At 37.0% G+C, this 23,103-nt stretch overlaps 2 protein-coding genes across 2 annotated transcripts in view; one reads left to right on the forward strand and one right to left on the reverse strand.

Moving 5' to 3' along the window:
• Positions 1-1,610: 1,610 nt before the first annotated feature.
• calr3b (calreticulin 3b) lies at positions 1,611-4,620 on the reverse strand. Its single transcript, XM_085379023.1, has 9 exons — positions 4,461-4,620; positions 3,977-4,078; positions 3,455-3,658; positions 3,270-3,364; positions 2,952-3,161; positions 2,743-2,856; positions 2,492-2,635; positions 2,313-2,405; positions 1,611-2,184 (listed from the first exon to the last, which is right to left on the reverse strand). Exons 1-9 carry the CDS (start codon positions 4,555-4,557, stop codon positions 1,969-1,971), a joined length of 1,275 nt encoding a protein of 424 aa, XP_085235149.1. The 5' UTR covers positions 4,558-4,620; the 3' UTR covers positions 1,611-1,968.
• A 3,370-nt stretch (positions 4,621-7,990) lies between these two features.
• Positions 7,991-23,103, forward strand: part of LOC146613177 (dynein axonemal heavy chain 8-like) — a 34,001-nt gene continuing 18,888 nt past the window's right edge. Inside the window, exons 1-33 of the mRNA XM_085377747.1 lie at positions 7,991-8,034; positions 8,332-8,483; positions 11,779-11,962; positions 12,058-12,221; positions 12,461-12,637; positions 13,558-13,671; positions 14,282-14,389; positions 14,488-14,589; positions 14,690-14,836; positions 14,923-15,120; positions 15,348-15,424; positions 15,543-15,642; positions 15,726-15,845; positions 15,932-16,067; positions 16,159-16,346; positions 16,812-16,892; positions 18,427-18,543; positions 18,624-18,740; positions 18,894-19,026; positions 19,124-19,230; positions 19,310-19,416; positions 19,509-19,587; positions 19,722-19,845; positions 20,256-20,416; positions 20,513-20,639; positions 20,788-21,023; positions 21,293-21,397; positions 21,524-21,637; positions 21,729-21,791; positions 21,952-22,052; positions 22,188-22,325; positions 22,434-22,674; positions 22,787-22,986. Coding sequence (XP_085233873.1) covers positions 8,388-8,483; positions 11,779-11,962; positions 12,058-12,221; positions 12,461-12,637; positions 13,558-13,671; positions 14,282-14,389; positions 14,488-14,589; positions 14,690-14,836; positions 14,923-15,120; positions 15,348-15,424; positions 15,543-15,642; positions 15,726-15,845; positions 15,932-16,067; positions 16,159-16,346; positions 16,812-16,892; positions 18,427-18,543; positions 18,624-18,740; positions 18,894-19,026; positions 19,124-19,230; positions 19,310-19,416; positions 19,509-19,587; positions 19,722-19,845; positions 20,256-20,416; positions 20,513-20,639; positions 20,788-21,023; positions 21,293-21,397; positions 21,524-21,637; positions 21,729-21,791; positions 21,952-22,052; positions 22,188-22,325; positions 22,434-22,674; positions 22,787-22,986 — 4,262 coding nt within the window. The 5' untranslated portion in view covers positions 7,991-8,034; positions 8,332-8,387. The remainder of the gene's footprint in view (positions 8,035-8,331; positions 8,484-11,778; positions 11,963-12,057; positions 12,222-12,460; positions 12,638-13,557; positions 13,672-14,281; positions 14,390-14,487; positions 14,590-14,689; positions 14,837-14,922; positions 15,121-15,347; positions 15,425-15,542; positions 15,643-15,725; positions 15,846-15,931; positions 16,068-16,158; positions 16,347-16,811; positions 16,893-18,426; positions 18,544-18,623; positions 18,741-18,893; positions 19,027-19,123; positions 19,231-19,309; positions 19,417-19,508; positions 19,588-19,721; positions 19,846-20,255; positions 20,417-20,512; positions 20,640-20,787; positions 21,024-21,292; positions 21,398-21,523; positions 21,638-21,728; positions 21,792-21,951; positions 22,053-22,187; positions 22,326-22,433; positions 22,675-22,786; positions 22,987-23,103) is intronic.

Consider the following 23,103-nt stretch of genomic DNA (forward strand, 5'->3'; position numbering starts at 1 on the left):
TTTGAATCCTATTAAAATGAAATGAGGTTTTCATGCCTGGGATGGTTTGCATGTGTGGTCAGCAGGTGTCCAACTTTACTTGGGACTGCACGGCATTTTTTAACCCCTAGTGCCGGGGTTTTGTCAGAACACCGGTCCTACAACGTCTTACATTTTCATTGGCTGCAGACAACACGTGGGTCTTACAGGGATGACGTCGCTGCTGCGTCTCTATTAAAACCCCAAATAACTGTTTTACAGAAATTTAAGACATACACGAGTGGATAAAGCCCATAAATCCAAGCTTTAGTGTCCTTTAAGGTCTCTAATGAATTAGAAAAACATTCAGTTTAATGCAGTCACTGGATTGACGCTAAATAGTTTCAATTATGTTTTAATTTTTCAGATGTCCCTTAGTCCCACATTCATTTTTCCGAGATGTGGTACACCAAAAAATCATACAAACAGGCAAATTTTATGAAGACTTATGTTTCTGTTGTTTTTACAAACACATTTTGTTTTCAGTTTTTAAGTTCACACCAGATAATTTCCATGGCTATTTGTGAACTACATTTCAGAACCCACACACACACACACACACATATATATATATATATATATATTTTTTTTTTTTTTTTCTTAGGTGAAGTGTAATTGTAGTTAACCCAAAGACACATGGATTACAGGCCCCCAAATACTAGCGTTTTCTATACTTGTCCAGAATTTTTTCTGGGGAAGATATAATGAAGCAGGCACTAGATATCATTAACATGTATGGTCTCCTTGACATGAAGTGACTTTCACAGTATGAATATTTTATCTATTGCTCTTGGGTGAAACAATAAGGAAAAAAATAGTATGCATTTGACAGTGTTTTTTTAAAATTTCCAGCTTTTTCTGTAAAAAAAAAAAAGTATATTTATTCATACCAAGCTTGGATATAAACAGAAACTTCTTAATTGATTGAATTGAATCTTTAGGAGAGTTTTATTCACAGATAGAGGAAATGAAACTTCATTTGACATTCCTTTTTGAAACAGTTGGCATGGAGTCCACTAATTTACATCTAAACCACAAGCAGTGCTTCTAAATTGTGAACTCTCACACACAAAATATCAGTGGACAATAAGGTTATAATCTTTTAATAAAAACTTTGGTATCAATAACATTCTGTCCCATAAAAATAAGACACACACAGGGGCTCACCACCGGTTTGTCCAGACTTTCAAAATATGATGCAGGTCCCATCAATTCATTCCTAATCAATTAATTCAATTCAGAGTGTGGGGACAAAAGAAAAAGACAGTGCTGCATACATAACCAAAAGAAGTCATCATAGTATTGATTTGTCTCTTCACATATTTTCTTTTTTTTTTTTTTTTATGGTCACAACTTTTGGTTTATGCTTTGTATGTTCTGTTTCAGAGTTAACGTTGAAATCTGAGCGGCTGATGTTCTTAATTTAATATAATTACTACATTTTCAGCTCTTTCAAACACCCTAAAAGAAAAAAAGAGAGAGAGAGAAAAAAAAAAAAAGAGGGTATTTGCAAAAAAGTAGACATGCAGACCACAGACTGCATAGATTAATCTTATATACAGTCTGTGGTCTAGTTTAAGAGAATCTTAAAAAAAAAAAAAAAAAAAAAATCTAGCAAACAGCAGGTGACGGTTTATAGTTATTATCTGTTATTACAAAATAAAGAATGTACTTTGAGTGGAAAACCTTAGAATTAATCCAGCAGTTCAGGGTTAAGATCAAAATGAAAGACCCCAAGTATGTTACAAACCATTTGCCCCCCACCCCCTTCCAATCTACTGCAAATCACCCTTTAGCTGGGTTGTGTCCAAATCTCAGGGAAAGGATGCACAGCAGCCACAATACCCCTGGGAAATATAGGACAGTTCCTGAGGGAGCACACCCACCCCCAAAAAAGGGAAAAAAATAAAATAAAAAAAAAAAACAAAGAAATTCTATGCCAACAACCCTTCAAAGCTCATCTTTAAGCTTTCCTTCTTCTTCATCTGTTTCTGAAAGTGCCTCATCTGTGTCTTCTTTCGTTTCTTCTTCTTCTTCTTCCTCCTCCTCTTCTTCTTCTTCTTCATCTTCATCATCAGCAGCTTCAGTGTCCTGCTCTTTGTTCTTCTCCTCCTCCTCTTTTCGTTTCAGGTCATCTTGCTCCTGTTTCATTTTTCTCTCTGGCTCCTGTAAGGAATCACAAACAACAACAACAACAAAAAATCAAGTCTTTTAATCACAGCAGTAGTTCATAGGGGCAGACTTTGTGCTTTGCATGAACAACAAGTTATGAGTTAAAAAGAATAAGGCCAGACCTTTGTCACACCCCATGTCTCCTTTCCAATCTCTTCTGCCTCTTTCACGTCATCTGTAATCAGGAAGTTGTCAAAGATTGTACCAGATTTCACCTGAGGAGGAAGGGGGAAAAACCAAAACTGTTAGACTGTAGCTCAACTGCCGCTACCACATACCTTAAAGATGAACCGTGTCTCACCTGCCAAAGATCAAGACCCAAAACACCAATGTTGTCAAACTTGTAGATGTTCGAGTCTGGGCTGTATTCAGGATTGTCAATTTCAGGATGCACCCAGGCTCCTTTGTAGTTGGGGTTATCAATCTGCTTGGGCTTCCATTCTCCCTGAAATACAGGAAGTTAAAAAGGGTTATCAGTAATGCAATTTAAAAGCATTTTAAGTATTTTATATATTAATATTAAAGTATTTTGGTGATCAATTTCTAGCCTACTTTGTACTCTGGGTTGGGGATCATGGGTGGCTCCCACTCTCCGTCCATATCCTCATCCCAGTCTTCAGGCTTTTTAGCATCAGGATCTGGAATATTCTCGGGCTTGTCCCAGTCCTAGAGAAAAACACAAAATACTGAGGTTAAAATACACAACTATTTGCACAGAGCAAAGTAAGAGGTGGTAGAATGACTGTACTGAGTTTACTCACCTCAGGCTTTGCGTCACTAGGATCATCAATCTTGGCACGGTCATCCCAATCCTCTGGCTTCTTGGCTTCAGGGTCCTTAATTTTCTTAGGAGGCAGAAAGTCCCAATCATCCTCCAGACTCCCAGATTCCACCTTCTCATTATCGATTTTTACTTCATAGGTTTGATCTGGATTCAGGATTAGTGTGTACAGGTGGGTCAGCTCATCATCCTAGAAAGAAAAAGCAAAACAAAAAAAAGAAGCAGGGTTTAGACTAAAGCCTTTGGTGCAGAAGCAGGTTTCCATTTAAAAATATGGACTTCAAAACACAAGAATTACCTTGCATTTAATCTCTTTCTTAATGAGATTATTCTTGCCTTTGTAATTAAAAATTACATGAACTTTCTTGGTGCTGTAGCCACAAATGTCAGGGCCTAGGGGAAAGGAATAAAATTAATTATTACACGTATCAAATCCAGTGACAGCTGGAAGCACTGTAAATCACACAGGTCATTATTACTTACCAAACATAATGTAGTAAGAGGATTCTCCATGCATTTCAGTCTGCTCCAAGTCCGCAGGAAAGACCTTCACGTAGCCACCACCACAGTCGATTTTCTGCTCATGCTTGACTGTAAACTGGATGACCAAAGGCTTACCCTCATTGCTGAAAGAATCAAAACGGGCAGAGGCCGCATAGAAACGTGCATCCTGGCTTGTCTGCAGACCTGAAAATGAAAGTATCAAACCAAAACTAAATATATTTTGTTCAGCTTTAAACAAACATAAAGTAGGAACCATAATGGAAATCAGACATGAGGGCACTTTGTAGGAGCTATTCGAGACATTACTACTGCTTATTATGATCAAATGACTCATTTTCACTTCTAGAATAGAATTTTTTTTTTTTTTTTTTTTTTTTTTTTTTTAAACAGGAACACATTAAATGTCAAGTGCCTTGCTGCCATTTGGACAACAGTAAACGCTATTTTGATCAAAAGAAAACTTTGTAATGAAGATTTACATTAGAAAGTCCGAACATGTACCTTTGTCTTTCTCTGCATCGCCATAGAAGTCGCCAGCCGTGAGCTTCCACTCTCCGTAGTCTGACTTGTGCTTGGAGTTCACCCAGCGACTTCTCCATTCATCTGTTCAGAAAACAACCAGTAAGTTTGCTGAGGATTAACACTACCGGGCCAATAGAGCATGGTACGTCATGAAAATCGTCTCACAATTTCCCAGTAATTGTAGATGCGACGACAAATTGTCAATGTCGAAATTTAGTTTCACTAACTGCAACTTGGACGACGATTATTAACTGATATCGATATTACGTCTGCTCCCTTCGACCTTAATGAATGTTGCCAATTATCAATGGACTTTTGATTATTTAACGGGGAAAGGTGATATTTTTGAGAGGACTCACAGTCTAGACAACAATTTTTGTGACACAACGATGTCTGAAAGTCAAGCTAACAGGCAGTGAAGTGCTAACCTTGCAAAGTTATAAAAATTCTCTGCACAACTTACCACCATCCAGAAACTCTTCCCGAAAGTAAATCTTCGCATGTACACAGTACACTGCTAATATTACTGCAATTACTCCTAAGACTTGCATTTTCCCCATTTTCAGCTCAACTTTCAGCAGCTCTGCAGGAGCGTCGCCGGGCAGGACAGCAAAAAGACTGTGCAGGAGGAAGAGAGGGGAATATTTTAGAGTTGCTCCAGCGAACAGATGTCTACCCGCTATTGGACAAACAGACGGTGTGGCTGGACCAATCACAGTAGACCACGAAACATATGTCCTGTCCGTAGCCTGGTCCAAGATCAGTTGTTGTTTGAGTTATGTCGGTCGTGTTGGTGCGGGAACCACCCTGTAGAGGGTGGTAATAACAAATAAAGAGTGTAAAGTAATGACTGTCTTGTGAATGTTTATTTATCTGATGTGTTTCAAGAGGACGGTCAGCAATACGACTACAAGAAGTCCCCCCAAACTATGAAAAACGCTTTGAGAATGTGTTTTACGTTTACTGTGAATATTAACATTTATAACGTGTGGTAACGGTTGGGCTCGTGACACCTCGTTTCAACTGTTGCGTTAACAGCAGGTATCAGTAACGGCTCATAACGACTGCAGGACTTGGAAGTGATTTCCACGATTGTAAAACGGGAAACAAAATACTATTTTTTACTTAAAACAAAACTGGCACAAACATGTGCCCAACAGAAAGCTACCATTTCTCGAATGACCACGCTTTGGTAAGGGCAGAATATATATATATATATATATATCAAAGGTTAGAATTATATAAGTAAGATATGACCTCGATAACAAGTCTCCAACTTGTAATAAATAATCCAGTTAGCTCGTTCAGATGGCAGTAAAGCTAAAAGACTAAAGAAAGAAGAACGTTTTATTAATTATATTATCTTCAGTGCCACTTTGATTGCAAAACAGTTCTGTTTTACTGATACAATTTTAATTAATACTTTGCTCAGCCCTAGACCATCACACTACCACCACCAAGTGTGTGTGATTTTCCTTTAATGGTGCTACATTAGTTTTATGTCAGATGTAATGAGACACAAACCTTCAAAAAAATGTACTATGTATTTTACAAGAGTCTTGTGGCTCTTCAGGATGTTTTTTTTTAAATGTTTGTGTCGTTTGTTTGTTTTTTTTGTTTGGTAAATGTGAGACAAGCCTTTGTGTTCTTGTGGTCAGCGGTGGGTTTTTTTTCATTGAAACTCTTCCATAGGTGCCATTTTTGTTCAGTCTCTTTGTTATTATTGACCCTGACCCTGCCTGAAGCAAGTGAGGTCTTGAACTAATTTGCTGTGCCCGCCACTCCTTGAAAGGTTCCCCACTGTTCTAAGTTTTCTCCATTTGTGGATAATGAATCTCACTAAAGTTAAGAAGAAAAAACAACCTTAAAAATGGCTTTGTAACCCATTTCAGACTGACAGATGTCAGTGATATCTTGCTTTTTTTGATATCTTTTAGCCAAATTCACTTTATTCTATTGTATATAGTACTTTACTGTTGTTGTATAGTATGTTATTCTAGGTTATCTTATCCTATTCTGTTGTGTTTTTCTTAACTTATACTGCTCTTAAACTTAAACGTACTCTCTGTTGTAACCAAAAAGTTTCCCACGTGTGGGACTAAAAATGGTTTATCTTATCTTATCTTATCTTATCTTATCTCATCTTTGTCAGACAGATTCTTAAATGGAAATGATTCAAATGGTCTGACAGTAAGCAGGCCTGGGAGGAACTAGTGAAATTGATCTAAGCTTTCCACAAAATGAAGTTTGGATAGCTTTTTCTATTAATAAATTATAAAATAATTTAAAAACTGCTTTGTATATTTACACGGGTTATCTTTGTCTAATATTAAAAATCTTTGATGGCCTGAAACATGAAAATGTGACAAATATGCAAAAAAAAAAGAGGAAGAGGCAAATACTTTTTCACTGTGTTCTACTTTGGAGTTAGTTAGTTATTGATTTTCATAACATTTCATTAATTTTTTTTTCTCCAGGCAGAATAAGTTGAAGAGTCACTGAGTTTTTCAAACATCAAGGAGGCGAGTCCTCCTGCCAAACAATACGATGGAAGAAGTTAGCCAAAATACAAACGAGGCTGGATGTCAGGTAAATTGATAATGGGTTTAATGAAACCTTACTGACATCAACCACTTTTGTTGTCAGAGCAGTTACAATTACTACAATTAACATCTATTGTATTTCTCAGGCCAAATATAAGGAGGCAAGAGAAGAGCGAAAAAAGCTCCTCACCCCTGCACACAAGTATATCATTGACATCTTGGCTGAGAGACTGGCCCTATCGCCAACAGATGTAGAGGAGTTTATTTTAGATTCGTCTTCTGTGAGTTTTTCCCATATACTTTGACAAAGTATGTTCAAAATTCTATCCGGATATACTTTTATTGCACTGGCAGTGTATTTAGGATGATTGATATACTGAAAAAAGAAGCCACTGTCAATCACTTTTCTGATGATATTGCATGGCAGCAATCAGAGATTACTTTTCTGTGTTTATAATTCCATCAATTTTGATCCCGACACCACTGACTGTATGCCCAAATAATAGCAAAGCCTGCACCGTGTTTTACAGGTTGTGGACACTCACCGTTGTACCGCTCTCCTGATTGCCGTAGATACTAACAACAGTTTTAATCATTTCATATTTATCATTCATCACTCTGTAAAACCTATTGCCACTGATTTTCAGAGCAGTTTTTGTGTAATTTTGCGTACCTTAGCCTTTTCTTCCCTGTTTCCTTTAATTAAGAATAGCTTCTTGACAGCCATCCTTCTACTGATCCCATTTCTGTTGAGGCTTCAGTGAAAAATAGATAGATTAACTGAAGGACCAAGTTTTCAGTTAATAGTTCACTGAGAATCAAATAGGTGGTGCAAAAAAATATTGTATCCTTGTCAAACCTTGTCCAAAAATTATGTGTTTTTGGACAGGCTGATAATAACAAAACATACAATTTTAAATCGGTTCTTTATGTCGTCTAAGTCGTCTATTATGTATAGACACAGTCCTGGTTCATCCACTGAGTTAAGTCTTTTACCCTTTAGTGATTCATAGGTCAGGGATCAACAAACAAAGAAATCGTTTCTCGGAAAATGGTCTGATGCAAGGACTTGACTAGAGAAGACAGTCAATGTCAACAGAAAAGCTTTGAAAAGACTTTCAGAAAGTCTGGAGAACTATTGCTCAAGGCAACCTTAAAAAAATACATGAGCATTTGGCTCCTTGGAAGCAAAATATCAAAAGCAAAAAATATCATAATCAGAAGTGTATATTTTGGCTGCTGCAAGTACAACTGGAACACGCAAAAGTCAAAACATCTCATTCATTTCACATGTTATATTGTCTATGTTGATATGGCAATTATGGTTTAAACACATCTGATATTATACAGTTACACATTTTTCATTTCACAATTTTTTGTCTTTCTTTTTCCTTCTTTATCATGAATAGCTGGCTGCTTTTGATCAGTTTTTTGCCGAAGGAGGTTGCAAAACCATTTCCTTTGTGTATCAAGAATCTGCAGCGCCAGGACCAGGTTGGAATAAATCTCGACTCCAGTATTTGACTGTCACATGTTATCCTGCTTATTTTTTTTATTTCATACTAAGTAATACTGACCACTAATTTAAAACAAACTAAGATTAGAGTATTTTACTTTTCTGATTTTCAAGGCCAGTCATAATTGGAGTTTTTACCAAGTTCATGTGATCATTAATGATTTTATCCCTGTGCTGGTGAAATATCCTAGTTTTAGCAGAAAAAATTAAGATCTGTTTTATGTGTCATTTTCATTTTTTAATTTTCTTCCAAAATTATTTATATTTTATTGCAGAGTGTGGTCGCTCATATCCTGGTGCTGTAAAAGGAGAAAAAACACTGAGGCTGTTTATGCCCGATTTGTCCCAAATATCCCTGACAGGTATTTGCTGCTACTTTATACGGACAAGAGAGGACATAGCTGTGAATTCTGAAAACGTACATGAGGTAAGAGGGTACTGAATTTGTATGGTGGTTTGTTTCTATAACTATTATATAATTAAAATATCCATATACAGTATCTCACAAAAGTGAGTACACCCCTCACATTTTTGTAAATATTTTTATTGTATCTTTTCATGGGACAACATTAAAGATATGACACTTTGATACAATGTAAAGTACTCGGTGTACAGCTTGTATAAGAGTATACATTTGCTGCCACCTCAAAATAACTCAACATACAACCATTAATGTCTAAACCGCTGGCAACTAAAGTGAGTACACCCCTCGGTGAAAATGTCCAAATTGTGCCCAAAGTGTCAATATTTTGTGTGGCCATCCCAACACTGCTTTAACTCTGTTGGGAATGGAGATCACTAGAGCTTCACAGGGTGCCACTGAAATCCTCTTCCACCCCTCCATGATGACATCATGGAGATGGGTGGATGTTATCATGTTAGAATGCTGTCCTGTGGCTCAGTTTCTGAAGGGAGGGGATCATGTTCTGCTTCAGTATGTCGCAGTACATGCTGGCATTCATGGTTCCTTCAATTAGCTGTAGCTCCTCCGTGCAAGCAGCACTCATGCAGCTCCAAACAGTGACATCCCACCACCATGCTTGACTGTAGGCAAGACACACTTGTGTTTGTACTCCTCACCTGGTTGCCGCCACACATCCTTGACACCATGTGAACAAAATAAGTTTGTCTTGGTCTCATCAGATCACAATTAATCCATGTCCTTAGTCTGCTTGTTTTCAGCAAACTGTTTGCGGGCTTTCTTGTTGTAGTACCAGAGTCAGCTTGTAGTCAGTTTTAATCAGTTTTGGGTTGCTTTTAATCTTCTTTACTTTGTTAGTTTTCTTTATTGTCTATTATATTGTCTGTTTTATTCACGTTTCAATATTTACCGATTTATTTGATCTTTTTTTCATTCATTCATTTATTTTACACTTAATTAATTTTCTTTGTCTGTTTAATGTATGGTTTTTAACTTTTATTACTGTTTTTTACTGGGAAGCACTTTGGTCAATCATGTTGTTTTTAAAGTACTTTATCAATAAAGTTGGATTGAACACCAAATTCAACACACCTTCCGATTTGCACCTGAGACACTAGGAAGGGAAAATGGCAAATTGGGCACAATTTGGACATTTTCACTTAGCGGTGTATTCACTTTTGTTGCCAGAGGTTTAGACAATAATGACTGTGTGTTGATTTAAAGGGGACAGGAAATTTACACTGTTGTACAAGTTGTACACTGACTACTTTACGTTGTATCAAAGTGTCATATCTTCAATGCTGTCCCATGAAAAGATATGACAAAATATTTTTTAAAAATGTGAGCGGTGTGCTCACTTTTGTGAGATACTGTCTAATAATATTATGATTTGTGTTTTTATTTACATTTGTCCAAACCATTTTAGAATCGGAATGGTATAAAAAAAAACTAATATTTTTTTAATATAAATTTAAACAAAATGTACAATTTTTTCCATATAAATCGTTATAAAATCATATCTAACAACCTAACAACCATATATATAATATAGATATGTGATTTTATAACCATTCCAGTTCTAAAAAGGTTGGGACAGTGTGTAAAATGTAAATTAAACAGAAATCATAATCTCATTAGTTTCATAAGCCCATACTTTATTCACAATAGAACATATAAAACATATCAAATAAAAGTCCCACTTACTTCCAAGCGGATGTCAGAATTTTCTTTATATGCTGAAAGAAAATGGTTTATCTGTGAAAAAAATCCAATTTAAACACACAATAAAGTGTTTTAAATTCACAGGACAGCAATATGGTAGTTTTCATTGGACATACAGACATGATTTAGGATCTGGGTTGGAAATTATTTTTAAAAACCTAAGTGTGCATTTTATATGTCTTTGTGTTCACTGCTCAGAAAAATAAAGGGAACACTTTTACAAAACATTGTAATTCCAAGTCGATCACACTTCTGTGAAATCAAACTGTCCACTTAGGAAGCAACATTTACTGACGATCAATTTCACATGCTGTTGTAGAAATGGAATAGACAACAGGTGGAAATTATAGGCAATTAGCAAGACATCCCCAATAAAGGAGTGGTTCTGCAGGTGATGACCACAGACCCAACAGCAGGACCGCTATCTCCACCTTTGTGCATGGAGGAGCATGAGGAGCACTGCTAGAGCCCTAAAAAATGACCTCCAGCAAGCCACAAATGTGCATGTGTCTGCTCAAACAGTCAGAAACAGACTCCATTGGCAGTGGGCCACTAATGGTGTGGGGTGGCATTTCTTTGGGGGGGCCGTACAGCCCTCCATGCGCTCGCCAGTGGTAGCCTGACTGCCATTAGGTAGCGAGATGAGAACCTCAGACCCCTTGTGAGACCATATGCCGGTTTCTCCTAATGCAAGACAATGCTAGACCTCATGTGGATGTCAGCAGTTCCTGCAAGATGAAGGCACTGATGCTATGGACTGGCCCGCCCGTTCCCCAGACCTGAATCCAATTGAGCACATCTGGGACATCATGTCTCGTTCCATCTACCCCAGAATGTCCAGGAGTTGGCGGGTTCTTTAGTCCAGGTCTAGGAAGAACTTTCTGAGGAGACCATCCGCCACCTCATCAGGAGCATGCGCAGGCGTTGTAAGGAGATCATACACGCACGTGGAGGCCACACACACACTACTGAGCCTCATTTTGACTTGTTTTAAGGACAGTACATCAAAGTTGGATCAGCTTGTTGTGTGTTTTTCCACTTTAATGTTGAGCGTGATCTGATTTCCATTGATAATTTTTGTGTGATTTTTGAGCACATTCAACTACTAAAAAACAAAGTATTTAATAAGAATATTTAATTCATTCAGATCTGGGATGTCTTGTTCTTGTGTTCCTTTTATTTTTTGAGCAGTTTATGTAAGATAAGATAAGGCTTTATTGATCCCATGGCGGAGAAATTCTTGCATCCACATAATAATTCTTGTGTTCACATAATAATTCTTGTGTTCACATAATAAACATCACATAATAAACTTGTCACTTTTCAGCATTCCCTGTATTAGTTTAGGAAAAAGCTAATATGATCTAACCCTCCTTCCTTAACATATTTTTAAATCTTGAGGTCACATTTGACATCCAACCGTTTCACTAACATTATAAAACAATCTGACGTCCACACCTATTTACAATGTAACTGTACTGTAGAAAATAAATCTGTTTAAAATACTTTGATTTATATCACAGATGTTTTGGCTTTGGTTTTTATGACGTTATGGGTGACTTGTCTCCATACTTTGTAGGAGATCTTTTTTGCAGTAGTTGATGCCAGAGACGGCCTCCTGAAAGGAATAAGGAACACTTACAACTTTCTACTGCCTGCTCTCGATGCACCACAAAACTGGGGCACTATAGAGTCCAGACATGGAGTAAAATGTAAAGAGAACTTAATGTACACAATAAAACGCTGTCTTGACTCCTTAGAAGGTAAAAAAAAATGCTTCTTCAGAACAACATACTGTAGCTAAATGGCTGGTTTTAATAATTTAATAATTTTGTACTTTGTTATGTTTGTCCTGCAGAAATCCATATAAGCAACAAGTACATTGTTCATCTGACTACATTCACACATATTGACTTCTCTAAACTGGCCAGCCTAAATGATATGAAAACTGCAGCTGCCAACTGTGAGATGGTCCATCAACTGGAAAAAAATCTTTTGCAGTGGTGCAAGGAAATTGAGCAGGTTTGTTAAATCATTCAAACGCACAAGTGAAGTGCAGCCTATGAACCCGTGGCTTCAAGGAATACAGTTTACTGGCCAGAGATGATGACTTCATAAATGAATGGTATATATTTTGTTAGTATGAGAGAAAGGAAATGAAAGAAGAGACTGAAAAGGAAAAAAAGGAAAAGAAAAACTTGCTGTAGTGGCTTGCTGTAGAGTACTGACTGAATTAATGTAACCTTTTCGGTGTACATCAGGTCCTCATAGAGAGTGATCAGCTGAGAAAGGGAGCTGATTCAGAAGGGCCACTGAGTGACTTAGAGCACTGGAAAGGAATGTCTATAAGGTTCAACTCTATCATCACTCACATCAAAAGCCAAAAGTGCAAGACAGCGGTGATGGTGCTCCATATTAGCAGATCCAAAACTGTAAAGGTACTCATTCTCAGTGTCAGTCACACTATTATAGTATTTTTTTATGTCCACTGTTTAATGTAAGATAATACTTGGCAGTATAATGTATATACTGGTATACTGTAACAACATTATTTGTTGCACGATATAATTTTTTTAATTACCACACCTCTGATATACCTCTGATATACCTATTTCTAATCTTGTTCACATGTGTCCAAAAATGCAAAGTCAGTAGGTCACTTCAAACATATGCTCAATGAATAAAACTCTTTCAATAAAAATCTCATGTTCTAAAATCAGCAAAGGGAAACATTTTATTGTAGGTTGGTGTCAGACAGCTCCTCCACACATAACAATGAAACAACAATGAACAATGAAAGTGAGGCAAACACTAATAGGCGTTTTTCCTCACTAAAAAATAATTTGTGCTACACAGTTTTTAGTATTTTAGTATTTAGTTATTATTCTGTTTTTATGATGCCATTAGGCCCACTTATACAATAATAACTTTGGTATAACAATAACAATATCGAAATCTAAAAATGAATACCTTCAGACATATTGCATCTATAACACTGTGTGCATAGATGCAATATGAAAAACTGAATCTATTTGATATATATAATAAAAATTACATGCAAATTATATAATAGTAAGATTATTCCTGAATGATCAGTAATTACTAATTTTCGCTGTTCTATGATGTATCATGGATCCATAAATGTGATTTGTGTATTTTGCATCGTGACCATATAATTCAGGGGATATTGCCTCCATTTTATGTACAAAAAATATGTTAAAAAATTTAACAATAATAATAATTATGATAAAATCAGAAATTTAAATTACTCCTTGAAACATTTAACAATAAACAAACATTTACAATAAACAACATATATTGTTACCTTCATCACTGTCATAAACATGTACCTCTGTAGATGTGGCGGAAGCTGGATACTAGGATAACAAGGTGTGCCAATGAGGCAAAAGACAATGTGAAATTCCTGAGCACACTGGAGAAAGTTCTTCAACCTCTCTACATCAGTGACCCGGTATGTACAGTCAACAATTCCTTTCCATTAAGAACTTGCAATTGTTAGAATTTTTAGTATTAAATAAAGTTTTACCTCTGAGCCAAACAGTGTTTTTGTTGATGAACTGATGTTAAAGCACAAGCCAAGTATGAAAGCACCTATATCGCATACACAGCTATTTAAAGACATGTATATAAATTGTAAAGCATTCAGGCTGTAAACCAACAGTGTTGGGGGGAAAAGTATGGTCTTTTTTACCAAATGAAGGCAATAACAAACAAATGCAAAATTCTGAGTAGCTATTGCTATGCACTGAATACAGGAGGTCTTTGACAGGTTTTAAAATAGTCTTTTATTTGCCCCAGACTACATCACAACAAAATGATCAAAAATTGCCTATTTACTATTCACTTAGAAACAACGCTAGTATTCAATTCATAGTCCATGTACTATACATTAGTGACCATCTTACATACTGTTTTTTTCTTTTAAATAAATATGGATAATAGCCTGTTAATAGTTCAATTTTTGTACAGTAAAGTTGTTCATTACAAACTTAAGAAATACAAATTATATCAGAGCAAACAATATATTATAAATAATGTGACTATACTTGGTGTCATTTCAGGTTGCCATGATGAAAAATGTGCAAAATGTCATCAGTACTATTCACATGATTTTCAGAGTTTCACTGTACTACAACACGAGTGAAACTATATCTTCACTGTTCATCAAAGTAAGTTTACTTTGTTGGGTTTTTTCATTTCATTCAAAGAACAAACATTTAAGATCCAATTCCCTTTGTACAACATGTGATACTGAAAACTCTTCTAGGTCACAAATCAGATGGTTACAATGTGCAGATCGTACATTACTGACAATGGCAAACGTCTCATATGGGACCAAGATGCTGATAGCATCATCACAAAAGTGCAGGTGACTGTTACACTGTGATTAGTACACATCAGTGTTATTACAGAGGCATGACTACAGCAGTACACAGTTTCTGCTGTTGTTAATCTTTTGTCTTTTGCAGCACTGTACCTCCTTGTACCAGGAATATAAGTCTTGTTTCCAGACAACAAAGATGGAAACAATGGCTGCACCTGGAAAGAGGCCTTTTGAGGTTTCAGAGATGGAAATTTTTTTGAAGTTTTCCAACTTCTGCAAGCAGCTTGAAAAGGTACGGTCTATTTTAATTCCTAAAATATGTATGTCAGTCTTGTCATAATGCTTTGCCATATAACAGTAAGCATTATTTTTTTCTAGATCACACAAATAATCACAGTGTTCAAGACATTTGAATCACTTAACAAGTCCAACATTGAGGGCATTGAGAGTCTAGCCAGACTGTTCAACACTATAGCCATGAATCTGAAAAGAAAGCAGTATGATATGTTGGCTCCAAGGAGTGCTGAATTTGAAGCAGATTTTGTCAAGTTTACAGAGCAAATCTGTTACATTGAGGTATGTATAGTTGTGTACTCATTATGCCTAAAACATGTAGCTGCTGTTTTCCTGTGCATTGTTTAAATCAGGAAGCATCATAAGGGTTGATGATGTTTTCTCAGAGACCTGCAAAGAATTTACATATACACAAAACCACTAATCACAGACATCACTCATTAAGACATGGTCACAACTGAAACATGATAAAGTACTAATGAAGGTTACATTTGTTACCTTTTCTACAGAACCAGCTGCAGACTTTTATGAATTCATGCTTCTCACATGTGAAGACATCTGAGCGTGCCATTCACCTGATACAGCGGTAAGTGTCTATATATGATATTTTAAGCAATTTAATATATCACTGGAAATATTATATTAGAAATATAACATTAAATACTGTAATGATTTGTTATTACTTTGTTTTTTTAAATTTGTAGTTTCCAGAGGCTGAACATTCCCTGCATTAACGCACACGTTCCCCATCTTTTGAGTCATATTCTTCAGCGTTATGTCTCAGAAGTAGAGTTTGTGAGAAAGGTACCTATTTTATTGTTATTCGCTAATGCCATTTAAAATAAAATATAAATGCACAGATTTTGTTTTACAAACTTCCTTTGCAGCACTATGGCAACCACAAAGACAACCCTCCACTTGCTAGGGACATGCCTCCTGTGGCTGGACGAATTGGTTGGGCCAGGCACCTCTTCAAAAAAATAGAGGAACCCATGTTACACATAAAAGTAAGGCTAGATTTCTGTCAGCAAACATTTTAAAGCTACTAGCACTGAAAGATTTTAATGTTGCCTCACTCTGTCATCCTAAACAGGAAAACTCGGACATCCTGCTCAGTCCTCAGGGACGAAATGCAGTCAAAATGTACAATCAGACTGCAGCTTCGTTAGTAAAGTTTGAGTGTATTTACCACCAAGCATGGCTCGAGGAAGTATCGCAGATGAATCATGGTTGGCTTAAATTAAATATATTGATAACCTTGATGGCACACCGTATCTGATTCTGTTAGTATGACTTTACTCTCTGTGTTGTTCACAACAGTCTTAAATGTCGCACTGCTGGTTCGTCACCCAAAGACAGAAAAGCTAGTTGTCAACTTTGATCCTAAAGTAACTGAGGTCATACGGGAGGCAAAGTGTTTGGTGAAGATGGGTCTCCTGGTTCCAAAGCAAGCCTTACATCTTCTCAACATCGAAACAAAACTCAGTGCTGATCACCATCGATTACAGGCAAGTAATAACTATTTAAACAACTATATAAATGATTATTTAACTTAATATAAAATAACTTTATATTATAGCACAGTGGCACGGTGGTTAGCACTGTTTCCGCACAGCAAGAAGGTCCTGAGTTCAATTCCACCATAAGGCCGGGGTCTTTCTGTGTGGAGTTTGCATGTTCTTCCCGTGTTTGCGTGGGTTCCCTCTGGGTACTCCGGCTTCCTCCCACCGTCCAAAGACATGCAGTTTGTGGGGATAGGTTAATTGATCAATCCAAATTGCCCGTGGGAGTGAATGTGAGCGCAAATGGTGGTCTGTCTCTGTGTGTTAACCCTGACAGACTGGCAACCTGTCCAGGGTGTACCCAGCCTCTCGTCCTATAGCTGGGATAGGCTCCAGCGCACCCCGCGACCCTGAAAAGGTTAAGCGGAAGCGAGTGGATGGATAAAACAACTTGTTGTCCTTTTTTTATAGACAATTTTGGAAGATTATGAGTCCACTTGTGAGAAAATACCTGAAGACTTTTCCAGCTGGATGGCTTCAAAAATCAAAAATGTAAGTACATTACAGTAGATGGAGCATTTTGTGGAAGAAATGTCTCAGCTGTTAAACATTGTTAGTTAATGGCAGTGTGAATATGTTTTCCACTGTTCAGGGCTCTAGACTAACTGCCACGGTTTCACTGGAGCACCTAACTTTTTTCTTAGGTGCACCCAAATTTTTCAACCGCATTGCTTAACACCGCAGTTTTGCAAGTTCACTTTTTTTTTAATTGCTGTCCATACAGACAATATAGATTTTTTGTAAATAATTAGCTAACAAGCTTGTCAACACAAAGTTCTTTATTTGAGCACAGTTCTACAAGAAAGATGAGTTACTTAAAAAGTGCTGGTGCTTAAAGTGCTTCACTGAACTGAAATTTAAACTTAAAACATCTCAAGATATATTAAATAAAAAGAAAATCTAAATTAACATCTGAACAACTTGATATCTTATGGACTATCGCATGGACTATTGCAGTAACAGGCCCTTGAGATGGCCAACTCCTGTAATTTGGCCTTTTTTCCCCCTTTTTTTTTTCAATATGTCTCTGATGACACCCATATACTGGGCGGCATTATTACTGTACGTGGGGTGTTGTGAAGAATTATTTTGGACTTGAACTTTGGAAATGAACGGAACTTCATTTTTGGCAATATTGTAGACAATGTTAAACTTAATCATCATCTCGGCCTCCTCTGACGACCTGTTTGCTGCTGGCAGTGGGGAGAGGGGAGACTTGGGGAATGCATTTATTGCAGCATATAATGTGTTTTCTGGATACACTGTGCTTTTTCAGCATTTCAATTCAAAACGTGTTAGCACCACAAATGCAGTATTGCCAGGGAGCTTCTTTCCGCACTCATGACAGTAAATGCAGTGCATCATGTTGTCAGATTTACTGTATCTTAGCCAGGGAAACTGGTCAAGCCACTCTCTTTGAAATGTATACACTTTCCCCCTTTTACTTTCAGTGGGCTCTGGCTCGGAGTCGATTGTATGTGGCTCATTATCTGATGCCGTCTCATGACCAGTGTTAGACATTACCCATTACCTGAGAGGTTGATGGCTCTATGTCAGAGCACTGGCTATGAATTTCAGACAGATCAGGCCTTAACTTAACGAAAAAGTTGTCAATTGTTCTTTTCATCTTTTCTCATTACCCACAACTCAATCCATTTCTATCAGGCCTAGGCTACTCACCTCTCTCTATCAGCCTGCACTTTCAAATACATACACGTAAGCCTACAGGAATATCTGGACCACAGCCAATCAGAGAGGTCCCTCCCTTGACTATCCCCGATTGGTTACGACCATGATATGGGCATGATGTGTGTCTCTTGTTGACCACACGGAGGCTTTCAGAGTTACGAAGATTTTTTTTTTTTTTTACTTGACCGGCTGGTCGTACTGGTGCGACCTAGGCTTTCTTTAGTCGCACCATTGAGAAATTAGGTCTCAACCCTGCTGTTGCCATGCTTTTTAAAAAACAATTTTTTTTATGGCTGTTGCATCATAATAAGCTTTAATGTCTTTGGTAACTCGCAAGGTTGAATCTGCTCTTCAACATGGGACAGTGCTGATCACCTGGTCATCCTTACTCCTGGACGAGTTCTTCCAAAGAGTTGACACGGCTTTGTATGAGCTCCAGCATCTTGTGAATAAGGTCTGTTTCTGTGTCATTCATTAAAATTTTCCTTATTGTGCATTTATAATAAGCAAGAACCACATTTCCTTCTTTTTCAGGTGCTAAATATTAGCAAGTTACACATTGATGATGTCCTTAAAGACATCTCAGAGACGGTGCTGATTGAGCTCTCAGATGATCCAACTTCAGTTCAGCATCTGATTGACCATAATAAGGTATGGCCACTCGTACCAAATCAAAACACAAATTTTAGATGTTTATCAACCGAAATGAATTTAATTCTGCTAAAGTCTTCTCCTCATTTTTAATTTGCCTTTACAAATAAGTTGTGCCTTATTCACCAAATACATATCTCAACCTCTTTTTAGAATCTTTGTAAAAAGTGGGCGAAAACATTGAATTACAAATGTAGTCATGTCAAAACAGCAATCAAAGAGCTGGACACTGTTTTAAGTGCTGTTTATGAACCAAAAGGCTACAAGACAGAGGAACCTGTGTCAGGTGATGTCAAGGCAGAGTTTTAAGTGTTGCATACAAGTGAACGCAGCAATTAAGTATTTAAATGTATTTTTTGTATTTCACACTTTCAACACTGTAGTCGGGAGGACCATGACCTTCCCTGGAGAGAGACACACGATTGCTCATGAGGATGAGAGAGGGACTGCAGAAAGTTCATTGAAAGACAAAAATACTAAATTTGAAAAGGTATATTTGTCTAACAACTGTAAAACACTTCTGCTATGTGCAGCTGACCCACTGATTTGCATACAAATTTTAATTTCAGGAGTTTAAGAAGCTTTATGAATCCTTCACTGCAAGGGTACTTGATGCAGTTCTCAAAACAACAAAGTCATCTCTGAACACCTTGAAAAAGAGGATTAGTTGTGCTATGTAAGTATATTTGTGTTAGTTGGTATGTGCTCAGTGCAGTATCATAAGTTAAAGAGAAAGAACTCTTTCATATTTTCATCAATATACTACAGAAGTTACAAGAAATCCAAGCCTCAACCTATGATAGTTCCGCTAATAAAATCTGAAGTCCACCTGGATATACCCAACGTGGTGAGTTTCTACTTTTCTTTCAGTACATGTTCAGGGGGCAGTATTTGCATTGTAGGACAGAGAGATCTGGAATTCTTTGCAAGTTTTGTTGAACAGAAAATCTAGTTTTGATATCTGATATTTGTCATTATCAGGTAATGATTCCCACTTTAGATGAAATCCAGCAGGCCATAAATCAACTAACTGACTCTGTGTTGGAAGTTAGCAAGAGCATTGCCTGGCAGTGGGAGTACACTCCTAATGAAAGGAAGAAAGCAGGTAACTCACCATCAGTATACACATACAGGAGCAAACACACTTGATGCACAAGTTCAAAGAATGACAGCTCCTAAATTAAAGACATCCTTTATTATGAATGAAGATTGTAAATATTAAGCTTATTGTGGGGACTGTGTAAGACATGAAGGTAGTACCTTTCAGAGGTGCCTCTAACTTGCATTCTATCTGAAGGCCACTAGATGGTGATAGTTGTGGTTGCAAATGGACTTCTGGTCCAGTAGAAGTCTGTTTCCCTTTATACTTTCCTGCTGAATTTATGGGCTCACACACCCATAAAATAACATTTACAAAAGTAAATGTTAAACTTTGAATGAAACTGTCAGCTGCTAGCTGTTAGCACAATCGTTGGTTGTACTTTTGACTGTTTATTTGTGTTTCTGCAGAAAGAGATCATTTATTTAACTTTGTTGTGGAACACAAGGACATCAAAAAACTCGTGGGCATTCTGAAAACAGCAATCAACTCTCAGAAGGGACGAGCAGCCAATGTTCTGAAACAGTTCAATACTTTCAGAGCGATCTGGGAAGAGGACAAAAACGCTAAAGTCAAAGTTAGTTGTCTTTGATTTTCTTTCACCATGACATGTTCCTTGTTGCTTTCATATAGTTATATCATTATCATATCCCTTCTCTTAATTTCTACAAAGGAATTCATGGCAAGCAAACCATCCTTGATCCACATTACATCTGAAATCGAACACTATGACTCAGTTGAGCAAGAAATTCAAGCTATCAAGCCTGTTATTGCTTTTGAATCTGTTCATTTAACAACAGGTAATTTTTATTTGTGAGGACCAGGATTGAATTCCATTCTGCTACCACTGGATAATTGGATATTTAGTGTGTTTTATTACACATGTCACATGTAGGTGGTTATTAGTTTGAGAACTGGAGGACTAATGCTAAGTTCCTTTATATACAGGTTCACTGAAAAAGGCCCTAACAGATGAGACAAAAGCCTGGAAGAAACTAATTTGCAAATACCTGAAGGAGAGGTACAAGAAGAAAATGACTGACACACACATACATTTGAACAACTACCTTATACAGCTATCACATCCTGTGGCTAATCTGGAAGATGTACGCTGTACTATGGGGGCCCTGTCTACGCTTCGAGAAGCTGAAATACAGACTGACATGACACTGATTTCCATTGAGGTATCAGTTTCTTAAGTGTATTGTGTAACTGCAGATATTTCAAAGGACTGGCAATAGCACTACACAATAAACAAAGTGATATGAACTGCTGCAGAGTACCAGTAACAACATTAAATAAAGCCCAGAAATTTTTAGTGAAAGACATTTTGAGGATGTAATTTTAATTGTACCTAACTATCTACTGTTACTACTGTTAGTTATAAATGAGAGGCCTGCGTGTTCAGAGTGAGCTAAATGTTGAACATTTAAATATAAGAATGTATTTACAGGAAGCATATGAAATTTTGACAAAATATGAAGCAGAAGAGACCAAAAGAGAAGTAGAAGAAGTGTACAGTCTGAGAGACTCATTCACAATGCTGCAGTCTAAAGCTGTAAGTATTATCATGACATTAATGCCTATTTTGTTTGATGACTTTTTTTTAAATAAATGTGATCTTGTGTGTTGTAAATGTGATAAGCTGTGATCTTGATTTTATTTTTGATATTGACTTGTGCAGAGATCGGTGCAATATGAGCTTGTTCGTATGCAACCCAAGTTCAAACAAGACCTTCTCGTGAGCGTGGCTATCTTCCAAAAAGATGTTGACACTTATATGGAACAGTTTGATTCTGTGAGTAATCTTAAAAACTGTGTGCGGGTGGTTTTCAATAAATCAATGTATTCATATTAACCTATTCTTCATTTTATGTCTTGTTTTTCAGGAAGGCCCTTTGGTTGTAGGATTAGCTCCACAAGAAGCCAGCCGCAGGCTTCAGATCTATCAGGTGACAGTTTCAATTCTTTCAGTGTGTGAAAATCTATAATCATTCACATAAGTTAGAGGTAAATGATTACTAGATAAGAGAGAGCTGATAGGGCAAGAAAACATCAAAATCATATTTAACAAACAGTCTTGCGAGATTTAATTGTATGTTTTGTTTGCAGGCTAGATTTGAAGAGCTTTGGAGAAACTTCACCACATATACTTCTGGACAGCAGCTTCTTGGCTTACCAGTTACAGAATACAACTGTCTACACAAGAAAAAGTACATCAGCAAAAAAATCAAACCTTGTTCTGTGCTAGAATAACTTTTGCATCTCTATTAATACTATGCTAAGTGTTAACATCTATCACATTATAAAATATATTCAAATATTATGCTTCCTAATGCTTCCTTTAGAAAAGAGCTTGATCTGCTTCAAAAACTCTATGGCCTGTATGATGCAGTGATGAACAAGATTAGTGGGTACTATAAGATACGATGGATACAAGTGGATATTGAAAAGATCAATGGCGAACTTCTGGATTTTCAGAACAGGTTGAGTATATCTGTTATTATAACTTACAGACCTAAAAATTTGTTGTGTAGTGAATGTTTTTTTAAGAGTAGTCATTTTAACAAAAGTTTATTATCCAATTTTTATAGGTGTCGGAAGCTACCCAAAGCACTAAAGGACTGGCAAGCCTTTCTTGATCTAAAAAAGACCATTGATGATTTTAATGATTCGTGTCCTCTTCTTGAAATGATGGCAAACAAGTCTATGAAACGGAGACACTGGGACCGTATTGCACAAGTGACTGGACACCATTTTGAGGTGGAGTCCAGTACGTTTACACTTGAGAACATCATGGAGGCGCCTTTGTTGACGTACAAGGACGACATTGAGGTGTGCTGGCAGATTTGACATTTATAATATACTTCGATTTCAAGATTTTTTTTATAGATTTGATTTGCTCATGTGTATGCACCATCCCAAGTTTGGCTTTTTGTATTTGTAGGACATTTGCATATCAGCTGTAAAGGAGAAGGATATTGAGGCCAAATTATCACAAGTAAAAGAGCTGTGGTCTGCTCAGACCCTGAGCTTGATGACATTTAAGAGTAGAGGAGAACTGATGCTGAAAGGAGCAGAAACATCCGAGATTCTCACCAACTTGGAGGACAGTTTGATGGTGCTAGGTTCACTGCTGAGCAACAGGTAGAAAAGAATAAACCCCGGCTTATAATTTTGTAACAGATTTTATAAACTTGATCTCCAAGAAACTTTAATACTTTGGAGTAATAAAAGGGCAAGACTGCAAGACCTACCTAACTG

This window comes from Diplotaxodon limnothrissa, linkage group LG18 (assembly GCF_057381915.1).
Source record: "Diplotaxodon limnothrissa isolate DT_005_m linkage group LG18, D_limnothrissa_male_GT1.1, whole genome shotgun sequence".
NCBI classification, from domain to species: domain Eukaryota; kingdom Metazoa; phylum Chordata; class Actinopteri; order Cichliformes; family Cichlidae; genus Diplotaxodon; species Diplotaxodon limnothrissa.